General features: G+C 38.7%; 1 protein-coding gene across 5 annotated transcripts in view; it reads left to right on the top strand.

The window, feature by feature from the left end:
• STON1 (stonin 1) overlaps positions 1–22838 on the top strand; it is a 64497-nt gene that overhangs the window by 20297 nt on the left and 21362 nt on the right. For all 5 annotated transcript variants that reach the window (XM_072635632.1, XM_072635636.1, XM_072635635.1 and 2 more), the window contains exon 2: positions 20188–22165. In XM_072635632.1, coding sequence (XP_072491733.1) covers positions 20236–22165 — 1930 coding nt within the window. In that variant the 5' untranslated portion in view covers positions 20188–20235. The remainder of the gene's footprint in view (positions 1–20187; positions 22166–22838) is intronic.

The raw sequence follows: 22838 nt of genomic DNA, 5'->3' as shown, positions 1-22838 counted from the left end.
GCTTTGGATTGCATTGAAGGGTGGTATGTGCCTTAAAGCAGGGCTGTGCAGGAAAGTTAGCCCCAGTGTAGACTTGGCTGTAGGGTTCAGGATGTTCTTTTAAGTGGTTTTAGAAGGAAGGGAGCAAAGGCATGCCTAGTTTCAAGATTTCCTAAATTTAACCTGGATCTTAGGACTCACTAGGGCCCAGTGAGGTAACAATTGAATGTGGACAAATATCTACAGTAGGAAAGGATAGTGAATTCATTAATTAGGTTCCTATTTGTACTTCTTTGGTCAGGTGTTACTGGATTTAAATGAGATACACTGATTCCACTGAAACCTCTGGTGATTCATTCAGTGTTAATATGTGTGAATTTCATAAATAATTATTTTGTAGTAGAGATCTAGAAGAATTTAACATGTTTGGTATTTATATTTGCATTCAAGGTACAGGATCTTAAATTAACTTTTTGTCCTTCATACTAAAAGTGTAAACAGGATCCTACTTAATGAAAAATTGTCCAACTTGGATTCGTCATAAGGCATACATGTGTGTGTGTGTGTGTATGCATGTATAAAAATTTAACTCCTAGCTATCAATGAAAATTGCAAAGAAGCACAAATAAAAATAAAGTAACCTATAATATAGTCATATTCACTTTTCAGAATAGTGTAGGATTTAGATATTGTGTATACACATGGATTGTCCCAAAAGCAACCCTTTGTACCCCCTCCATTTCTCCTTCCCTTCACCCATGTCATTCCCTTTGCGACTCACTCCTAAGACCAGCGGTTCAACACAAGGCATGAATAAATCAAAACATCAGAACAATGAAATCACTTATATTTGGCTTTGGAATGTACAACACACAGTATGATGGCCTTTAACCAGTGACCTGCAGCATGGTCCTGTGCTCAGTCTCTGGATTTGTTTGGGCAGCAGAAGAGGGAATCCCAGACACAGGGGTTACCAGCTGATGGATAACTGACCATTGATTGCATGTATTTTTAATATGCTCTTGCCAATCAAGAGAAATTCCCTTGCTTTGGAGGTAACTAACATTTGCCACAGACATTGAAAAATCAGTAAAGGCACCTTTATTTGTGCTATTTCCTTTGCCTGAATGCCCAATCCCATGTTTATTCTCAATGTCAAATGTGACTTATGTGAAGCTTTCATGAAGTTTTAGAACACAAAACTTTTAGAAGTTTTATGACTTCTGCCCCATGCCTAGGTGTAACCTCTCTGTCTTCTAAACTTACATAAAATCTTGTCCACATACAGGCAGCTAGGTGGTACAATGGGTAGAGTGCTGGACCTGGAATCAGGAAGACCTTAGTTCAAATCCAGCTTTAGACAGTTAATAGCTATGTGACCTTGGGTAAATCCTTTAATCTTTGTCTGCCTTAGTTTCCTCAGCTGTAAAATGGAGATCATGATAGCATATACTTCCCAGGGTTGTTGTGAGGATCAGATAAGGTAATATTTATAAAGTACTTAGCACAATGCTGGCACATACTAGGTGCTTAATAAATGCTTGTTCCTCTTTTTCCACAGCTTTCTTTTTTAAAATCATATCTTCTTTTCTTCCCCCAAATTTATTTGTTTTCAGTTTTCAACATTCACTCCCATAAGTTTTAAATCTTCTCCCCCTTCCCACCCCTCCCTCCCCTAGACCGCATGCAGTCTTATATGCACTCTACACATACATTCCTATTAAACACATTTTCACATTAGTCATGTTGCATAGAAGAATTATAGTGAATGGAAGAAACCATGATAAAAACAAAACAAAACATAACAAAAGAGAAGCTTCTTTCAGTACTTTCTCTGGATGTGGATGGCATTTTGCATCATGAGTCCTTTGGAAATGTTTTAGGTCCTTGCATTGCTGAGAAGGGCTAAGTCTATCAAAATCAGTCCTTGCGCACTATGGCTGTTACTGTGTATAACGTTCTCCTGGTTCTGCTTGCTTCACTCAGCATCAGTTCATATAAGTTTTTCCAGGTTTTTCTGAAGTCTGTCCATCATTTCTTCCACATCTTTCTAATGGTACCAGTCATATTTTGCCTTATTTGTGTATTTACTTTCTTTCTCCTACTAGAGTCTAATAAGTTCCTTGAGAGAAAGTTCTATATATTTTTTAAACTTCATCTTCTTGGGAAGTTCCTTGAGTAGTGTCATATACAGATGCTGGTGCTCAGTAAATAAAAGCTGGAAGGAAGGAAATATATTAGGCATATGTAATGTGGAAATTCTAAAGCAGCTCTTCTAGCTCATAATCTCTATCTCCTCCTATACCGTAGAAATTTTAAGTCTGTATATAATGTGTGTAATTGGAAAATTATTTTGCAAAATAAACCTGGGCTTCTTTTACTCCCTGCCTTCTCATTCAATACAGAAGAGAATTACACAGTAATTAGGATAAATTGTTTGAGTTTTCTTATTCAATACATTTTTGAGTTTTCACACAAAGGCCTAGATGCAGAAAATCCATTTGTAAGATATTTTAATATTCTAAGACTTAGCTTATCCCCTTCTTTATTTACTATAGGGTTTGGATGGGGAGAGAAGGGGGCGGGAAGGAGAACTGCATATTCCAGAATGAGCGATCTGGCCCAAACATTCTTCTGTCAATTTCATCTCAGCTTCATGTTCTTGGTGCCTTTAAGAAATGTAGATCCAAAATGACCATGGGCTGCCAGTCAGGGCATTTGCCAGGATAATGCCCTTTCTGATCTTACTTTCTCCTTTGAGCTTTTTTTCCCCCTTTCATTCCACAGTAGTGCCCACAGGGGCATAAATATCAAGCATCACCCCTGAAAGACAGCCCTTGTTTTCAAGCATGGCTCTAACATATCTAGTTTGATTCTTTCCTCTGTGTAGGAGTGAATAAGATTTCTATGAGAGTGGAAAGTACTAAGACACACTTTATTTTGTCACTGTGATACTGAAAAACAGCCACACTACCCGATAATTCAGAGGCAGAATATTATACTGGGTGCCTAGCTATTAAGTAACACAGTCTGAGAGCCCACGGTGTCCAAGAGTTTGCTACCGGGTATGGTGGGGAAAATAAACAGGGGAAGAAGGAAATGGGGGGTCCTTGTCCTGAGGGAACCCTCAGTATATTGGAGAAACTAGGACACACACACATGTTACTACAATGAATACTTTTATACTTAATTTCCTCGCTGTTAATCTCTTCCCTTCCCCCAGTGTGGTTTCCTTTCCTGCTCTGTGCAAACATTTTTTTCTTAAGAGTCACAGATACCTAACTGCTGGGTCCGGAGACCATTCTGAAACTTATGACGTTGTTAATTATTGTCCTCTTTTTTGAGATTCCTCCCTTAGCTTCTGGGATGCTATGATATACTGTTATACTAATACTATGTACTATACACTATACTATATTAACATACTATACTGATAATACTATTATATATAATATACTATTGTAACCTCTAGGTGGTGCTGGGGAGGGAAAATTTGACCACCTGTAAGTCACTGCTCACAGACCTGCCCAACTGTCAGCCCCTAACAGGAAGGGAGAAGAGCTGAGCCTTCCTAAATAATGCTGTCTTGTCCCACAAATCTGACTCAGAGGCAGGATTCTCTGCTCTTGTCTCTTGTCTCCACCGTATTTCCTTTCACTTCCTTCTCTGAGGATAGAGAATGCTGTCCAGAGATAGACAGAGATAAAGTCAGAGTGGCTTTTTTTTTTTTTTTTTTGCCAGAGGCACATCCCAGATACACAAGGATCCCTTTCTCTGCTGGCTTAAAGAGTTCAAAATAGTAAAGATTCATAATGTTGGCTCTGCTATTTTTCAACAATGCAGTGCCTTCAAGGGACTGGCACTCGAGTCTCTTGACTGATTATCACTGTCTTGCTTCTTGACTTGTATTGTTTTTCTCAGTCCTTCATCAACCTTCTTTGCCATTAATCCACCACAGACAACTGAGGTAAAGAAGGATAGATCGTTGAAACAAGGCTTGTATGTGCTACTGCCATATCATCCAGTGGAAGTCTTAAACTTTCAGCTGTACCAAAATTTACTTGTATTTCAGCTCTTTGGATATTATATTGAGCCTTTCTTCTTTCTCAAATAACACAAAACTTCAGTGCTACGGAGCCTTAAAGACAAAATATTTGCATCTTCCTTAGCTCTAGTGAATGTTGAGTTTGTAGGTAGCTGGTGCTGCTACCTATATCTGGCAAGTAGCAGCTAGCCTGGCACTGGTCAGAACATGTCAGTAGATTGTTGTCAATCTGTTCATAACTTTACTCTATACAGTGTTTGAACTTCTCAGTGATGAATCACATCAGAACCAAGAACTATGGGTTTTGTATGGGGTGATGAGTTTCCCATGGCTCAAGCCGCTGCTGGTAAATTCAACTAGTTTTTAGTCACCAGCACTTTCTTGATATAGGATCTTTTCTAAACCAAATGCCTAAAGTGGCATCTGTATACATGACAGAAGGTTCTTTTGGGTCTGCATAGCCTAATGGTATTGCACATGTGAGACAATTTGCCAAATCTTTAAAAGCTTTTTCATGTGTTTGTCCTTCAGTCTTCAAAGGACTTTGTGGATTTTAAGACATCTTTGCGTTTTTCACCCATCTGTTAGTGCCTCTTCAATTATATTTGTTGGAATAAGGTCATTCAGTGGCTTAGCATTAGTCTCTTAGTTCCTAGCAAATTTATGATAATAACCATTATGGCCTAGAAAAGTCTTGACAGTTCTTTTGACATGGCTAATTCAGTAGCACTTTTATATTCTCTGGGTTGAGAATGTGACTCACATACTTGACAGGCTCTGTAAAACTGGCAATTGTCAATTGATAACTTGCTTTAGGGTATTATCCTTTAATCAATCTGTTAGGAAATTCTTCAAGGCAGAGGTCCTAAGATCCTTCTGGAGAGTAATTGTTCCCATCTTGGTATATTTGACTAGAGGTCAATAAATCAAGAAGCAAGGCTAGATGATAAAATTTTTAATTAGCTCAACTGATTCTTGCAAGATGGATAGCAAGTCCAAGGAGAAAAAAGGATATGCATACATATAGGATATCACACAGCCTTAGAGCAACATTATAGGTGCCAAAGGGGGCCTATCAGGGGAGGCTGCTCAGTCACTTTTTCTCTTTGAGAGGTTGAATAATAGGAACAGGATATCAGGTGATTTGGAGGAGAGGGGATCTCAGGAGTTGCAAAGATCAAGTTTGTTCCAGTGGGGCTGTTGTACTCTGGTACTGGAACTTATGGTTCTTGAGATGATCAGTATTACTTACTTACTTAAGGCTAATACAACACAGACATTTGGAGGATCTGGGTAATCTCCCTCTTCCTTTCCATTAAGGGGGAGCCAATCCTTGAATGAGTGGTTTTCACTCTTTAACTTGCCATATTTCCCCACCTCAGTACCCCAGTATGATTTATTTAAAGCTTAGGTGTTGGCTAAAGTTTCCCCAAAGGAGGCAGTATAATGGTATTAATTGTAAAATATAAGTGAGGTATAGGAAAAGTGTTTATTTCCTACACACATAAGAAATATGAACCCCAAACACTCACAAGTGTGCATGGACAGAATTAAAATAGAATTCAGTAACTTCACCTATAACTATTATTATACTCTTCTGTGAGATTTATATTTAAACTTCATCAAAATATAAAGCAGTTTGAGGAATTGTTGAATGCATATTCTATTTCGCTTCGTCTTTTTGAATCTTCCTGCTCAGTCCACACAAGATTTTGCAGGTTTCTCTGAAACTATCCCTTTCGTAATTTCTTAAAGCACAGTGGTATTCTATCATAATCACATGCCATCGTTTGTTCAGCTATGGATGGACAACCCCTCAGTTTCTAGTACTGTGCTACTACAAAAAACTACTATAAATATTTTTGTTTATATGGATCCTTTCCCTCTTTGATTTCTCTGGGGGTATAGATATAGAAGTGGTATCTCTGGATCAAAGGGTATGCACAATTTATAACTTGTGGCCTATTTCCAAATGGCTTTAGAGAATAACTGGTCATAGCCCATCAACAATTTGGATCAGTTCCCTCTATATCTTGGAAATGAATTCTTTATCAGAGAAACTTGCTGAAAAGATTCTTCCCCCCATTTACCATTTTCTTTTCTAATTTTAACTGCATTTTATTTTTTGAAGCATTTTGTTTATGCAAACCCTTTTTAATATGATGAAATTTTTAAAAAATGGGATGGTAGGGGGCCCGGTAGTACCGTATCTTAACTGATACTATAAAGCAATAATCATCAAAATTACTTAGTACCGATTAAATAATAGAGAGGTTGATCAGCAGAAGAGATGAGTAATATAGTATTCAGAAGCAAGTAAACCCAACAGAATAGTATTTGATTAACCCAAAGACCTTATTGGAGTAAAAAGTCATTCCTTAACAAAACTGTTGGATTACCTGGAAAGCACTCTGGAAGGAAGTATGCATCTGCTAACATCTCATACCATTTACCAAGACAAGTTCTAAATGGATACATGACTAAGTCTTAGACATAAAGGGTGATATCATAAGTAAATTAGAGGAGCAAGGAAGAAATTACCCACCAGATCTATGACAAGGGAAAGAATTCATGACCAAGCAAGGGATAGAGAGGATCACAGAAAGTGAGATGGAGTCCTGTTTTTTCTGGCCATCTCATTTCTGCTGCTGCCCACATGTCAGCATGACAGAACACCAGATCCTAAACATGGCTTGTGCTTCTGAGCCCACATGCAATGTATACAAAATGAGGAAGAAAGTGGTGATGAAGCTCTTACAGATACAGCCCTCTCCCAGCATGCTGTCTGCCCAGCAGCATTAAAGTAGACATAGGGAGCCTAGGATTTTGCTACAAGCTAGGTAGAAAGTAGATCTTAGCAGCATAATAGGACAGGACCTATTGATCTTGGGGTTGCCAGCCTCCTTATCTGTTTTGTTTCCCATTTAATTGTCACTTCCTAGTGGCAAAGGACCAATGTCTTTTTTAAAACATACAATCCGAATAATTGCAGAGAATCTTTTGTCTCATGATCTATCTCTTCTGTGAAGCAAGCCTTCTAGAATGCCCACCCCTTTTGATTCTAGGCCTTCCCCTAGTCCTCTTTCAAAGGTGCAATTTTTAAATTCTAAGTTGTTGCTAAAAATCGTTGCCTCCAAGAAGCCTTTCCAGGCTAATCCCACCTAACTCTGAGCACTCCATTCATTTCACACAGTCCATTAGTTTATTTCTAGTGATTTAAATAGCAGGTAGTAGAGAAGAGCTCTGGATTTAGAATCAGAGGCCTTGGGTTCGAAGCTCTGCTTTGCCACTTACTCACTTTGGGTCAAGTCCCTTTATTTCCCTGGGGCTTGATTTTCTCATCTATAAAATGAGGAGCTTGGATTAGATGATCTTTATAATCTTTCCTAGCTCTAAACACTGTGATCCCACAGCTGTAATTCATTGTATATTTGTTTATTCACTTAGTTCTGCTGCCACAGGGACAGAGCAAAAAGAATTTAAGGAATTGCCCAAGCAGGGTGGCAGGGTCACAGCATGTGACACGTGTCACTGTTTCCTTTCCCATGCCTGGATGCCTCCTTCCAGTAGCCAGAGAGCATGTGGAGAGGCACCGTGAAAAGTTCAGGGAAAACCCTGGCTCTCCTTAACCTCATCTGTGCCTGATTTGGAGTCTGCATAAAGTTTAGTGGTCCACAAAGGAGGTGGGAATCTTATCTTACCAAAAGTAAAATAATCAGAAACAGCTGGTGGTTGGGAAAGTCTACAGAGGGCTGGAAAGAGAAGGCCAAAAATCCCAGAGAGGAGTCTAGAGACGGAGCACAGTGAGCTCGAGCCAAGTCTTGGATAATAGCAGTAACAAGGAAAATGATGGACGCAGCTGCTGTAGAGCAGGTAGAGCATTAAACTTAGTGGAAGAGGGGTTAATAAAGTTCAAATCTTGAAATGGATAACTGGCAGAATAATGAGACAACAGATTTAGAACTGGGAGGGACCTGCTCTGTAATTCTTCTGTTTCAAACCTGTCTTTTACATGTAACTGGCAGTTGAACAAGGCATTCGAAAACAAACAAACAAAAAAATACCTTTCCTGATTCTATCAGGAAAATCAATTATGTGTGCTGTCTAGGTGCTTCATTTTTTGTTTGTGAATACTTAGGTATGCAGTATTCAGAATCAAATTAATCCAACAGAATAGTATTTGATTAACCCAAAGATCTCAACCATTAGAGTAATAATTCATTTCTTCAACAAAAAACTGTGGGGTTAGCATTCTGGAAGAAATTATACATCTCCTAGCATCTCACACCATTCACCAAGATAAGCTCTAAATAGATACACAACTTAGACACAAAAGGTGTTTTCATAAATAAATCAGAGGAGTAAAGAAGAAATTACCCACCAGATCTTTGAGTAGGGGAAGAGTTCATGACCACGCAAGGGCTAGAGAGGATCACAGAAGGAAAATTGGACTCCTAGCTCTGCTTTCTCAGGCCATCTCTATTCTGCTGCTGCCCATGTGTCAGCGTGACAGATTGCCAGACCCTAAGTAAGCAAGGATGGGGCAGTTAGTTCATAAGCATTTATAAAGTAACTTAGTAAGTCCCAGATGCTATGCTACATGCTAGGGATACAAACAAAGGCAAAAGACAATCCCTGTCTTTGGATGGCATCAAAATAACAAAATAGACAACCATTGGTAGTACAATGGGTACACATGTAGGGAACACTCATGGCCAAAGCAGGTCACAGCCCAGGAACTGTGGGGCCTTCATGTCAAGGTCTTCCTGCTGCTCAGCTGGACTGGCTCCTTGGGTATATACCTTTCCCAGACTCTTCTTGGGATCTTTTATCTAGGGACAAAGGCTGTTCTGTCCTTAGGCCTGAGTTCATTGTCCCTTCTGACCTTTTTGTACTCAGTTGTGAAATGATTCCTTTACACATTAAAGGATTTTTGCTTTACCTTTGAATGTCTCTGTTTATTTTTTTCTTTTTATGATCTTAGGCTTCCCTAAAGTCAAAAGGGGCACATTCTTAGTTCTCTTTTCTCCCATATCTAGCATAGGGCTGGACCTAGAGTAATGGGTAGTAACTGGCATTTATATTTAAGGTTTACAGAGCACTTTGTATACATGATCTCATTTGACCTACAAAAAAAATAATCATATAAGACAGGTACAGATGAGAAAAGTGAGACTCAGAGGTATTAGATAACTTCCTAAAGGTACATGGTAAGCTTCTAATGAATCACTTAACAAGCAATTATTAAGTGCCTACTCTGTACCAGACTATTTTGCCAGGAGTTGTTCGAGGTTTGGGGATAAGATGACAAGCAAAATAATTCCTGCCCTTAAGGAGCTGCAATCTCTAATGGTGGAGGCAATATGCATATTTCTAGATATATAAAACTAATAAGAACTAAAGTAGGTAGGAGGTAGTGGCAACCTAGGAGCAACTAGGACCTCATGCTCCTGAGGTGGCTCTTTGACTAATTTTTGAAGGAATCAGAGATTCACAAGGAAATAGTGAACAGTGTATTCCAGGTGTGCAAGAAGTTTGGATTGTAGAGAATATGGAGTTGGAATCATTTGTAATAAAGCTGGAAAGGTAGTGTGGGGTCAAGTTGTGAAAAGCTTTAAGTGCCCCAAAGAGAAAGTTATTTTTGATCTTAGAGGTAAATGGGAGACACTGGAGTTTATTGAGTAAAAGGAATGACCATGGATCCATATCTCTTCTGGTTCCCAGACCAGTATTCCCACCTACTATACCATTCTATCTCTCAGATACTTCTAGTAGGTCCTTAGTAAAAACTTGTTGAATGAATGATGGTGATAGATATTGATAAGTACTGTACTGAGAGGTAGTGCCAGTTGATACCAGACTCCATGTGAAAGTCTCAAATGGAAAACAATGAAACCCTGTATTAGGACAGTTTTCCTTTAAATTATTCCCTTCTCTTGGGTTATTGTCTTCTCCTTGGTGTATCTGTAGAGAGTCTACTTCAGAGCCTCAAGTAATTGCATGTTCGCCATTGAAGATGGCAATGGAAATGGAATGCGGTTTTGGCCCTAATCCCTCTCTGTCAGCCACCCGAGGACATGTGTCCCAGAGATGTTCGGGATTGACTTGCCATCTGTCCACTTGGCATTTGAAATTCAGGAAATAAACCAAGAGTAAAACATGTTCAAAACAATAGCAAGAACCCAAGTTAAGCATGGAAAAGTGAGAGTTAATGGGGCCACATTGGGTAGAATTAAGAGAGAGCAAATGAAGTGGGTCTGGGGATTTGAGTTTTAAGCTTTCTCTCTGAAGGCAAGTGGGGTAGGGGTTGTTTTGTCATTTAATGTTGTAAAAATGGTATTTCCTGTCACATAGCTGAGCTAAATAATACATGTGTTTGTGATTAAATATTATGGGTTGCAAAATATATGTGCTAATAATGACATAAGAACTGTGTTTTCTTAGTACTTAAGATGAAGAGTTAGTTTTGCAGACCTTTAGCCACCCCTTAGATTTTTGCTGTCAGGTTTGGGTTTTTTTTGTGTTTGAATGGAAGTATTTAGGGTGCCAAGAAATAACTTTATACATTTCTTAATTCTGAGTGCTCTGTTTCTCTGTCTTTCTGTTTCACTCCTTGTCTGTCTTTCTCCCTCTCTATAAACATACAGATAGACACATAAGTGCATAGATACATAGATTGAGTTCTGTCATTTTATTTTTAACATTTTTTTCTTCCATGTTGGAAGGCCTCTGAGTTACGTATATGTCTTGCTTCCTGAGGCACACAAGGGAATGGCAGCCAATGAATGTTACATCAGTTATGTTAGGTGATGCCAATACAGCTCCAAACTGATTACAATATAATTGTTTGATAGTCTGGCAAAGGAAAGAATCTGCTAATTCCTTATTCACCATTAAAGTATTCTTTCACCAAATCATAACCTTTGTTACAGGAAAAAAAGTCACAGTCATAATGGGCTAAATTCAGCACTCAAAGCTTTGGGTTGATTTCCCACCAAACAAGTGGGTGTATCTGGGGTCAAAGTTTTCAGGGCCTCCATGAAACCTGCTGAAGAGAAAGTTAGTCCTCCAGTTTAGTTGGGGGCTGATACCAGAACACTACTGTTAGAGACTTTTTAATATTTCCACTTTTTAAAAATATAACTTTGGCATTAGCATGTACTGGGTACCTGACAGAGATATTCCAAAGCCAAGGCTCTTGTTGTGTTGACATGGGAAGGGAACCTCATCATACCCACAGTCCATGTGGGGACCATAGACCCACTGTGAAAGAGCATAAAGCATATTAGTTGCAAGTGACACAAGGTATGTACAGATGGAACAGCCAAATAAATACCTGATCGGCTTTTGAAAAACATCTGCAAGGAAAGGTAGAACTTCTTGTCCACTCTTTTGTTTGATGCTTGACAAAAAAACAAAACAACAACAGATGGGAACTGTGAAGTAGAACAGATGTGGAAACTTGGGGGAGGGGGTGTCATTCTTTTTCAGTTCACAAAATATTTTAGAAGTAAGTCATTGAATAGAGGCTGTCATTGGAGGAAGGGAGGGGCTGCCAGAGCATGCTCATTGGAGAGTTATGTTTATCTTCTAAAGAATTTTTCACTATAAATATTCCATGTTAGTTGTGAAAAGGAGCAGGGAATGTGAAGGGCTAGGGTTATATAACAAGAGTTGCCTGAGTAGGGATTCTAGCTAGGGTCCCAAATCAGTGTGAAGATATTTTATTGTGCTTGAATAACCTTGGGAAATACCATCTGAGGCAACAAGTCCAGAGTTTCTCTTTCCCACAGACTAACATCCATAGAGAATATGTGGTAAAAAGCACATAGATGACCTTCATAATTTGTGAGGGCTTGCCTCTATGAATGAGTTTTTTAAACAATTTTTTTCCCATATTAGTCATGCTGTGAAAGAAAACACAGACCAAAAGGAAAAAAATCAATAAAAAAGTGAAAAATAGTATGCTTTGATCCACATTTAGATCTTTCTCTGGAGATGGATAGTGTTTTTCATCATAAGTCCTTTGGGATTGTCTTGGATCAGGTTTACTGAGAATAGCTAAGTCGTTCACAATTCTTCATTGTAGAGTACTGCTGTTACTGTGAACAATGTTCTCCTGGTTCGGTTCATTTCTCTTTGCATCAGTTCATGTAAGTCTTTCCAGGTTTTTCTGAAAGCATCCTGCTTATCATTTTTAATAGCACAATAGTATTCCATCACATTCAGGTACCACAACTTGTTCAGCCATTCCCCAGTTGATGGGCATTCCCTCAATTTCCAATTGCTGCTATAAATATTTTTGTATAAATTGGTCCTTTTCCCTTTTTAAAGATCTCTTTGGGATACAGAGTTAGTAGTAGTATTCCTGGGTCAAAAGGTGTCCACAGTTTTATTGCCCTTTGGGCATAGTTCCAAATTGCTCTTCAGAATGATTGAATCAGTTCACAACTCTACCAACGGTGCATTGTTCAGTTCAACTCTCTGTGTCCTAATTTAGGGGTTTTTTTGGGGGGGTGAGGGGTGCCAAAGATACTGGAATAGGTTGCCATTTCCTTCTTCAGCTCATTTTATGGATGAGGAAACTGAGACAAACACGGTTAAGTGACTTGCCCAGGGTCACAACAGCTAATAAATATCTGAGACTGGATTTGAACATGAGTCATTCTGGTTCCTGACCTGGCATTCTATCCTCTATGCCACCTAGCTGCCTAACAATGCGTTAGTGTTTCAGTTTTTCCACATCCCTTCCAATATTTATCATTCTCCTTTTCTGTCATGTTAGCCAATCTGAGAGCTGTGAAGTGGTACCTCAGAATTTTTTAAATTTGCATTTCTCTAATCAATAGTGATTTAAAGTATTTAAATATTTAATAATAATGATTATAATAATATATTATTTTTTATATATGTATAATATATATTATATATAATATATCACAACTTTATATGATATATATTATATATAATTATATATAATAATAATAAAATAAAAATAAAAAATAAAAGTATTTAAAGTATTTAAAAATTTTTTTCATATAACTATAGATAGCTTCAATTTCTTCATCTGAAAACTGCCTATTATGTCCATAATTAATTCCAAATGCAAGCTAATCTACCCCAGAAACCTCTAATATTTCAGCATGTACTATCTCAAGAGTGCTACCAACACTCTCCTTTTTGAGCTTTGACTGTAGGGGACAGACCTTTTGGCAACTTATCCTCATGGCAGAGTTTTGTTCGGGATCATCTCCACTGTGGTTCCAAATGTTTTCAAAATTATCTAGAGTGATCACTTGAATTGTGAGAAAGTTATTATTAATAATTGATACTTATTCAGAGAGGTATAATGAATAGGGAGATGACCTCGGGGACAGGAAGACCTGGTTTTCCTACCTCTGACATATACTGACTTTGTGACTCTGGGCAAGTTACTTAACCACTCAGTGTTCCAGGCAACTCATTGGTTGCAGAAAAGGGACCACCTTGAACTGGTAGGAGTTTCTTCATTCAGGAGTTCCCTGTATTACCAGACTCTTAAGTTCAGTCCCTATTTCTGTCCCTAATAACTTGAAACACACTTTTGACATTGCGTATATTATCAGCCAGGGTTGTTGTGCTGATTAATTTTCCTGAACTGCTTTTCTTTCACCTTTATTTTTTTGTTACAAGGTAGACTTGCTGGGTAGGGCAGGTGGGAGGGATATATTTGAAAATGAAGATGATGTAAAAGGAGATGTCAATAAAAATAAAAAATTGCAAAAAAAAAAGCAGAAGATGCCTTCAAGGAAGAAAATGGACTTCCCAAAGGATCTAGGTATGGTGGGTGGAGTTGCATCCAGTTCTTAAGGAGAGATCCAAGAATTTTTTGGCTAGTGTAGATTGTAGTTTAGATACCATAATATGTCAGTGTACATACTGATAAGTGTGTAGGCTTTGATTTGACAAAGACCCATTTCTTTGGCCTAAAGGCTCTGTGGGATACAGGTTTAAGTTCAAACCAATTTGGAAGAAAGAAGGGAGAAAATGTACCTATCACCATCAGATAGAAACTGTTGCTGGAATGAGCTAGATTTGAATTTCTTGATTACTGCTGGGGCTTCAAATTCACATCCAATTGCCCTTCCCTTCTTAGGGCTCTTTGGTCTTCTGATAGGCATCTCCCTCCCTTCCAAAAAAGGTGACTTTTACCTTCTCTCCTTGGAGTCAGAGAAGAAAAAGGAGAAGAGGATTTGTGAGATTTTGGCTTGGTTGTTGACCCTGGGCAAACAAGTCTGTGTGAGGGCCTTTGAGACTGTGATAGGAAGATGAGGTCATTTTAAGGACTGAGCTGGGAAAAGGGATGAGAAAGCATTGAAAGGGAGACTGGTATTAGAAGGAAAGGTAGAGGAAGTGAGTAAAGCAGAAAGGAATGAGGAGAGGCAGGATGAAAATGACAAGACAACTCAGTTTTAACTAGCTTAACAAAGCATGCCACTTTGAAAGCTTCCTTTATAACACTGTCAGGCTTGAAACCCAGAACCCTCAAACTGTTCAATCAGAACTGAATGTGAACTAGAGAAGTTTTTAATGTGTTCTTTAGTGTAATGGAGAAAAAATTTGCTTTTTCCTTTTGAATCTTGAATTCCTTTGCATGAAATCCAGTTCAGTTCAGTTTACATTTGTTTGGTGCCCAAAGGGCATATGATTTCACCAGTGAGAAGAGAACGTGATGACATCCACTTTGTCAAGAAAGATTAGGGCTGTTACTGTTTAGTGACTGTAAAGAAGCGAGACAGGCAGGTATTCAAGGCTGGTTTCCAGAAATCAATCTCATGTTATACTTCATTATAGAGAAAATCGACATCAAGCTCTCAAGAAGCAAACATTACACATCCAAATTCTAGTCACATCAACAAAAAAAAAAGAGTCAAATATTGGATAGAGTAGAATGTTTTCTAAAGAGACTGAAGCTGAGACTCACTTTTTAAAAAATAGACCCTACCAAAGTAAATATTTTCATGCTCTCTCACTCTAACAGAGGAGTTATTTTGGCTGAATTCTTTTGAAAGGGGGAAGAACACTGTTGCCTGGTTCCTGCCAGAAAGCGTCTCTGACAGCCACCTAATGAGCCACATTGCTCTTTGAGCTGGAAAGGAAGAGACTTTATGGTACTTCTACCCTAATGGGCAGTGACACTGAAATGCATTCCCCCGGGGAGCTGGTGACCTCAGCAGCTCCTCTGTTGTGGGCTTCTATGCCCACAGGAATGTGCCAGGGTGCAGATACAATATGTACTGTGTACTCCCCCTCTGCAACTTGAGGCCTCATTTCTTTCCAAAGCTTGAGCAGTTAAATTTGTTGAATCTTCATTAACTGAGGGAGGGGTGGAATGTTGTGGGACTTCTTTTCCCCCAGACTCGTATGACTTCTGAAAGCCTCTCTCTGGCCTCTGGACACTGTTTAAAATCCAGTTGCAAAAGTAGCTGGGTGTTACAGAAATTCTACCTTTGTGGTTTGGCTTTTCTCACTGAAGTCTAAGTGTCATAGAACCATTGAAGGTGGAAGGGACCTAAAAAGGTTATCTCTAGCTCAACTTCATTATTTCTTACATGAGAATGGTGTCCAGGTTTCCACTTCGGTGTTCTTTCCACTACACCTACATACTGTGGTCTGATATGACTATAAGTATGGTTCCAAAACAAAAAACATCTCTAGAGTTAGATGTTTCTTTGCAAAAAAGAAATGCAGGTATGCATTGAAAACCAATTGTTCCCCACTAGTCCCTTGATTCGGAGACAGATTGGCCAAATTGTTTGGTATAGTGCATAAGTCAAAGAGCCTGAACTCAAGAAGACCTGAGTTCAGATGTTGACCTCATACACTGACAAGCTTTGTGACCCTGGGCTTAACCCTGTTTGCCTGTTTCCTCATTTATAAAATAGGGAATAGGGAAATGATAAACCATTCCAGTACCTTTGCCAAGAAAACCCCAAATAGGATCACGAAGAGTCCAACGCAACCAAACAACACTGTTTGGACCTCAGAACTTCAACAAGCTTTTCTTGGCAGAAAAGGAGAGAGGAAAGGAGGAAGAGTGATCCCTATCACTTTCATACCACTTTTAAGAAACTCCTACTGTGTTGTTAAACTTGGAGACCCCTTTATTTCATCATGCTCACCACTCCTTCCTTCCTCTCCTATATATTCTTCAGCTTGGTCATACTGAGTTCCTTGGAGTCACATTGAAGGTGGTGAGCCATAGTCCTGGGGTCTTTGACACACAAAAGGGGTCTAGCTTCCTCCCTTAGGTTAAAGTACAAGCAGCAAGGGCACCTAGCATAGGCTCCTTAATGGGGAACCATCTTCTGTAACATAAAGGATGAAGACAGATCCTTTTGTGTTCAATCTCTGAATGGCTGCTTAGCCTTAGAGGTATGTATCTTACTTACTGCAAAGTCCATCAGCTCACTCTTCTTTTACACCCAAGGCTTCAGAGGACTTCTAGAAGTAGGTAGCAAGGGATTCCTGAGGGTCTCTATACCAAACAATTTGCACCTAGTCTAACAGCTCAGTCTCTGATTTCTATTTTTAGATAAGTGACCCCAGGATTAAGGCACACCACCGTTCAGAGTCATAGGGAGGAAGCCAGATCAATGTTGTCAATGATTCTCCTTTTGGAATTTTATCATTAAGATATTTTGAAACTTGTTTTGAATGCCTTTAAAATTGTGCCTCCAACACATTTTTTGGTCTTTATTTGGTCAAGTCCTAGCCATCATTCCCCATTTAATTTTCCTTCCTGTACAATACCACAGGTGCCAAGGGGGTTTAAAGACCAAATGTGGTGATGTTTTGACCATAGCCAAAAATGATGAGAAATGGCCACTATGGCTTCCATGACAAATCTGTTCCATTTCACATTTTTGTTATCCTCCTTCCAATTTCATTCTCAAATACTCTGGGGATAATCTTGTTTAGTTGGGTCTTATGCCATGTTTTCTATAGGCTTTATTTTCCCCCTTTATTACCTTTTTCTGTTTTATGAGATAATATTGTTCATAATATTCTGTCATCCTCCTCTGCTATGTTTTGCAAATGAGCTTGTACTTTAAACTGATGTTATCCTTGGCTGCCATGTCTCTCTGCTTGGCAGGAAAATCAAATATTTGCTGACTGAGCCATTTTGAGGCCTTTTTTGGGGGGGGCGTCTGCTTTGTGGCATTGTTTTACGTCTATTAGACTTCCCTTAGAAATGATAACTACTTCCATCCATTTCCTATTTTCAGAGTTAAATTGTTTAAATAAGTTAGATTGGAGTTACAGTTGCTTATATTGTCTCCTCCAATTCCTTCTAATTTGATGTTCTTACTGCACACAGAAAATTTATTCTGAAAATACCCTTAGTCATTTCCTGTTTTTGTTAAGATATAGTCAATTTCATTTTTTTTTTTTTGTTGAGTTCTTGTCATTTTCTGACTCTCTTCTTGAGGAAAATATCCATGATGTGTAAGCATGTGATTTCTGTAAAATCTGGAAACCATTTGCTTCTTCCCCAATCCTGGGAAATCTAGTATATTTTTTCACCATTCTCTTATGCCCAACTTATCTAGTATTAAATTCCTCAAGTTTTAAGGTTATTCTTCATATGTTGACTTGGTTTGAAGAGTCTTGTCAAATTTTTTGTCTAATTTCTCTCCTGTCTGCAACAGATGTTAGTACAAAAGCTATAACTCTCTTCTGTTTTACCCCTTGTCTGTTCTCCCCTTGAACACTATAAGATATGTTCAAGTGTCCCATGAAATGATGTTTCTTGTTCACTCTGGATACGCAATGAAACCAACTCTAGAGATTGCTTTATTTATGACTCTGAGGATAGGTAGTGAGCCATCCTTCTATTCTTCTCTAACTTTTTTATTGTGTCAGCTTTGTTTATAACAAAAAATGTCTATCACTGTAGCTTAGCTCCTCCAGTAATATTTTGACTCATTTCATTTTCTGTAGGAAGTCTTTTTCAACCTCTCTTAATTCTAATGCCTTCCCTTTTGTAATTGTTTCCTTTTTATCCTGCATATAGCTTGTTTGAATATGTTTGTTTGCTTGTTGTCTCTCCCATTAGATTGTAAGTTCCTTGAGGGCAAAAATTGTCTTTTGCCACTTTTTATATTCCTAGTGCTTAGTGGCACAAAGTAAGTGCTTAATTACTGCTTAATGACTGACAGAGATCTTGCATTCAGAGTACCAACAGTTAGCTTACTATTTTTAGGTGTTATAAAAGGACCACACAGAACTGGGGGCCATTTTTGTATTTTGATTTAATTCATGGATCATCATAGCCAAATAATTCATCATTTGATTGCTGGTGAAGACCTTGTCTTCTTAGGTTCTTCCATGAATGACAGGCATAGTCAGTCCTTGGGGCCATACTTGAAGCCATTTTAATTTGTCAGAGCCCACCTGAGCTGGCTTTCCACTGGCTTATCTGTAAAGAACCCAGGATTATTGCCATGCCACATAATTTACCTATTTTTGATGATTTTGCTGTTCTTTTTTTTTAATTTTAATTATTTTTTAATGTTTAACGATCACTGCCATACAATTGAGATTTTATCCCCCCCACACCTACCCCCCACTACCCCCCTCCCTCCCCACGCCTGCATACAGTTCTGTATAGGTTCTACATATACTTTCCTATTGAGTACATTTTCACTATAGTCATGCTATGTAGTCGGACTAAAATAAATGGAAGAAATCATATAACAAATCAAAACATGATACACAAAAACATACACATACACAAACATGATCTGCTACATTCTGTGAATGACTTCCATATTTCTTTCTCTGAGTGTGGAAGGCATTTTGCCTTAGAGAACCACCATTGGGATTTTATTATTTTTTTTAAAGAAGTTCTTGCATTATTACAAAATTCCAAGTCTACCAGAAAAAACTCTCGTACACTGTGGTCGTTGCTGTGCACAAAGTTCTCCTGGTTCTGCTCCTTTCACTCAACATCAGGTCATATAAGTCCTTCCAGGCCTCTCTGAAGTCTTCTTGTTCATCATTTCTTATGGCACAATAGTACTCCATTACATTCATATACCATAATTTATTCAGCCATTCCCCAATTGATAGACATCCCCTTGACTTCCAGTTTTTGGCAACTACAAAGAGTGCTGCTATAAATATTTCCCATTTTTATGATCTCTTGGGGATACAGTCCTAGTAGCGATATTGCTGGGTCAAAGGGTATGCACATTTTTGTAGCCCTTTGGGCATAGTTCCAAATTGCTCTCCAGAATGGTTGGATGCTCGCAGCTCCACCAACAATGAATTAGTGTTCCAACTCTCCCACATCCTCTCCAGCATTTATCATTTTCTTGTTCTGTCATGTTTGCCAATCTTATAGGTGTGATGTGGTACCTCAGAGTTGTTTTGATTTGCATCTCTCTAATCAACAGTGATTTAGAGCGTTTTTTCATATGATTATAGATATCTTTAATTTCTTCTTCCGAAAATTGCCTGTTCATATCCTTTGACCATTTATCAATTGAGGAATGACTTGTATGATTATACATTTGAGTCAGTTCTCTATATATTCTAGAAATGAGGCCTTTATCCCCGAGCTTAGCTGTAAAAATTCTTTCCCAATTTACTACATCCCTCCGGATTTTGGTTGCATTGGGTTTGGTTGTGCAAAAACTTCTCAGTTCAATGTAATCAAAATTATCCATTTTGCATTTCATAATGCTTTCTATCTCTTCTTTAGTAAAAAATTCTTCCCTTCTCCATAAATCTGGTAAATATACCATTCCTTGCTTCTCCAGTTTATTCATGGTATCAATCTTTATACCTAAATCATGTACCCATTTGGACTTTATTCTTGTGTGCGGTGTCAGGTATGGGTCTATGATTTTGCTGTTCTTAATGAAAAACAAAATGACTAAGCCTTGACTTATTTCAGTCATCATTAGATGAGCAGTTAGATTGCACTTTACAATGCAGCTACCACAGGTCTGTATAGTTACGATTCTTTCCCATGTAGCATGGTGATAAAGCATTGTTAAATCAATTTGAACAGAAAAGTACTCCTATGTTTTTAGTTCCATGAAGTTAGATAGCATGTAAATCTGGATACTTTTCCACATGGGTACAAATCTAGTAATTTTTTTTTCTTTTAACAGGTACTTCATGCCTGGTACACCAACAAGTACATTGTTTGATCCTCCAAAATGTATTCTGCTAACCCAGCCAACTGGGTCACATTTGATGATGAGCCACTTTCTCAGTCCCTTCAAAAATCAAAGAATTTTCCACTGGAGAATCACAGCATCTGTAAACCAAATGGACTTAAGCTGAATCTCCCTGGCCTCAAGGAATCCTATGGTTCTTCCTCTACAAGTGGTACCCCTCTTTCTTCTCCCATTGTGGACTTCTACCTAAGCCCAGGGCCCCCAAGTAATTCTCCCCTCTCCACACCTACCAAAGACTACCCTGGCTTTCCTTGTATTCCCAAACCAGGGGGAATTCATGAACTTTATCCTATTCCTGAATGGCCTTCAAACAGCCCACTTCCAACACCAGAGGCAGAGTCTTCATTGCCCCCTTCTAAACTCAATTATCCTGCCCATTCATCCACACCCAGTGATCATCTGTGTAAGCTTCCAGATGTCAAAACTGAACTTGTCGATGAAAGGAACCCTCACCAGTCTGAAATCTTAGGCCTTCAACATAACTTTCCACAATTTCAGTATTTTCAAGATGACTGTGCTTTTTCAAGTCCATTTTGGAAAGAAGAATCTTTATCCAGCATCTCCCCTTTCACTTTTGACCCTGAGGGAAAAGATCAAAGGTCCACCAGAAAGATGGCACCTCCTGAACAGAAAAGTCTCAATCAATGTTCATTCAACTATGTCTGTGAAAGACTCGAACACCTGCAAGCTACAGATAATGCTACAGACTCAATTGGAAACCTGTCTATGCAGTGTCTATACACTGGAGACAGCAGACCTTCCTTTGTCCCTCATACATTATTCAGAAGTCAGCAGAAAGTTGGGTGGTCCTTCATGCTTAGAATACCTGAGAAGAAAAATATGATGTCTTCTAGGCAGTGGGGCCCAATATTCCTGAAAGTCTTGCCTGGGGGCATTTTGCAAATGTACTATGAGAAAGGGTTAGAGAAACCATTTAAAGAACTTCAGCTGGACCCATACTGCAGACTCTCTGAACCCAAGGTAGAGAACTTTAGCATGGCAGGGAAAATCCACACTGTGAAGATTGAGCATGTGACGTATACAGAAAAAAGGAAGTACCATTCTAAGACAGAAGTAATTCACGAGCCAGAAGTAGAGCAGATGTTAAAATTGGGGACTACAGACTACCATGATTTTCTTGAATTTTTGACAGTGGTGGATGAGGAGCTGATGAAACTCCCTCCTCTTTCCAAACAAAAAAGAAACTATGAAGAACAAGAAATTTCCCTGGAAATTGTGGACAACTTCTGGGGAAAAGTCACTAAAGAAGGAAGGCTAATTGAAAGTGCTGTTGTTACCCACATCTACTGCCTCTGCTTTGTGAATGGAAATACAGAATGCTTTTTAGCCTTAAACGACCTTGAGCTACAGAAGAAGGATGAGCGCTATTTTGAGAGAGACCCAGAAAAGAAAGGAATTGAAATTCTTGATTACCATTTTCACAAGTGTGTGAAAGCACAAGAGTTTGAGCAGTTGAGGATCATTAAGTTTTCACCTTTGGATGCTTGTAGATTTGAGCTGATGCGTTTCAAGACATCATACGATGGGGAGGACCTTCCATTTTTGGTGAAGTCTGCTGTGGTTGTCCAGGGTGCATATGTTGAGCTTCAGGCTTTTGTCAACATGACCTCATCTGTTTTGTCCCCAACCCGTTGTAGTCCTTTGAGATTCTGTGACAACATAATGATACATTTTCCAGTCCCTACTCAGTGGATCAAAGCGCTCTGGACCATGAATCTCCAAAGACAGAAGTCCCTGAAGGCCAAAATGAACCGCCGGACATGCCTTGGCTCTTTACATGAACCAGAATCAGAACCTGTCATCCAGGTCACACTGGGAACAGCAAAATATGAGAGTGCCTATAGGGCGATTGTATGGAAGATAGACCGGTTGCCAGATAAAAACTCAAGTAAATATCCAGTTTTTCCAAGTTATTTTCCCTCTTTGTGATATTTCAAATGCTTTCACTGTGCTTCTTAGTCTATGCTTTGGAATCATACAGCCTCAAACATCTAGTCAATTTTATCAGCTGAGGCTTTGTCTACACGACCAATACTACTGGTTGAAAGGTAAAAAAAAAATGTAGTCAGGTTGGTGTTTTCACGTGGTATTTTAATAATGCAAAGTGATTTAGTTGGATTGATTTTAAACAGACAACTGGACCATGCTTGGCCAGATCCCTTCATTCCAGGGTCCTACATCTGATAGAGGGCACCAAGGGATGGTTTGTGGGCGTGAACCTCAAATGTTAGAGATATTCTCCTAAACATCTAAGTTTCCTAAAAATAATTGAATTTTGAGTTAGAAGGAACCACAGTGGTCATCTAATCCCACTTATACCTGAACTAACCTATCATGGATCTGTAATCTGTGAATACATTTTGACCTTTTTGGGGACAGGCATTTATATTCTCAATCTGTATCAAACTTAGCATACAGAAAATTCCTTAGGTTTACCACCTATTATGCAAAATAAGATACACTGACATTTTTTCAGTGGGCTTAATTAGGACCTTTTGTTGTTGCTTTAACTTATTTATTTTACCAAGTTGACAGATTTTTATTGGATATTGGACTTAGAA

This window comes from Notamacropus eugenii, chromosome 1 (assembly GCF_028372415.1).
Source record: "Notamacropus eugenii isolate mMacEug1 chromosome 1, mMacEug1.pri_v2, whole genome shotgun sequence".
In the NCBI taxonomy this organism is placed as follows: domain Eukaryota; kingdom Metazoa; phylum Chordata; class Mammalia; order Diprotodontia; family Macropodidae; genus Notamacropus; species Notamacropus eugenii.
Note: the sequence above shows the minus strand (reverse complement) of the source record. Positions and strands in the feature narration are given on the sequence as shown.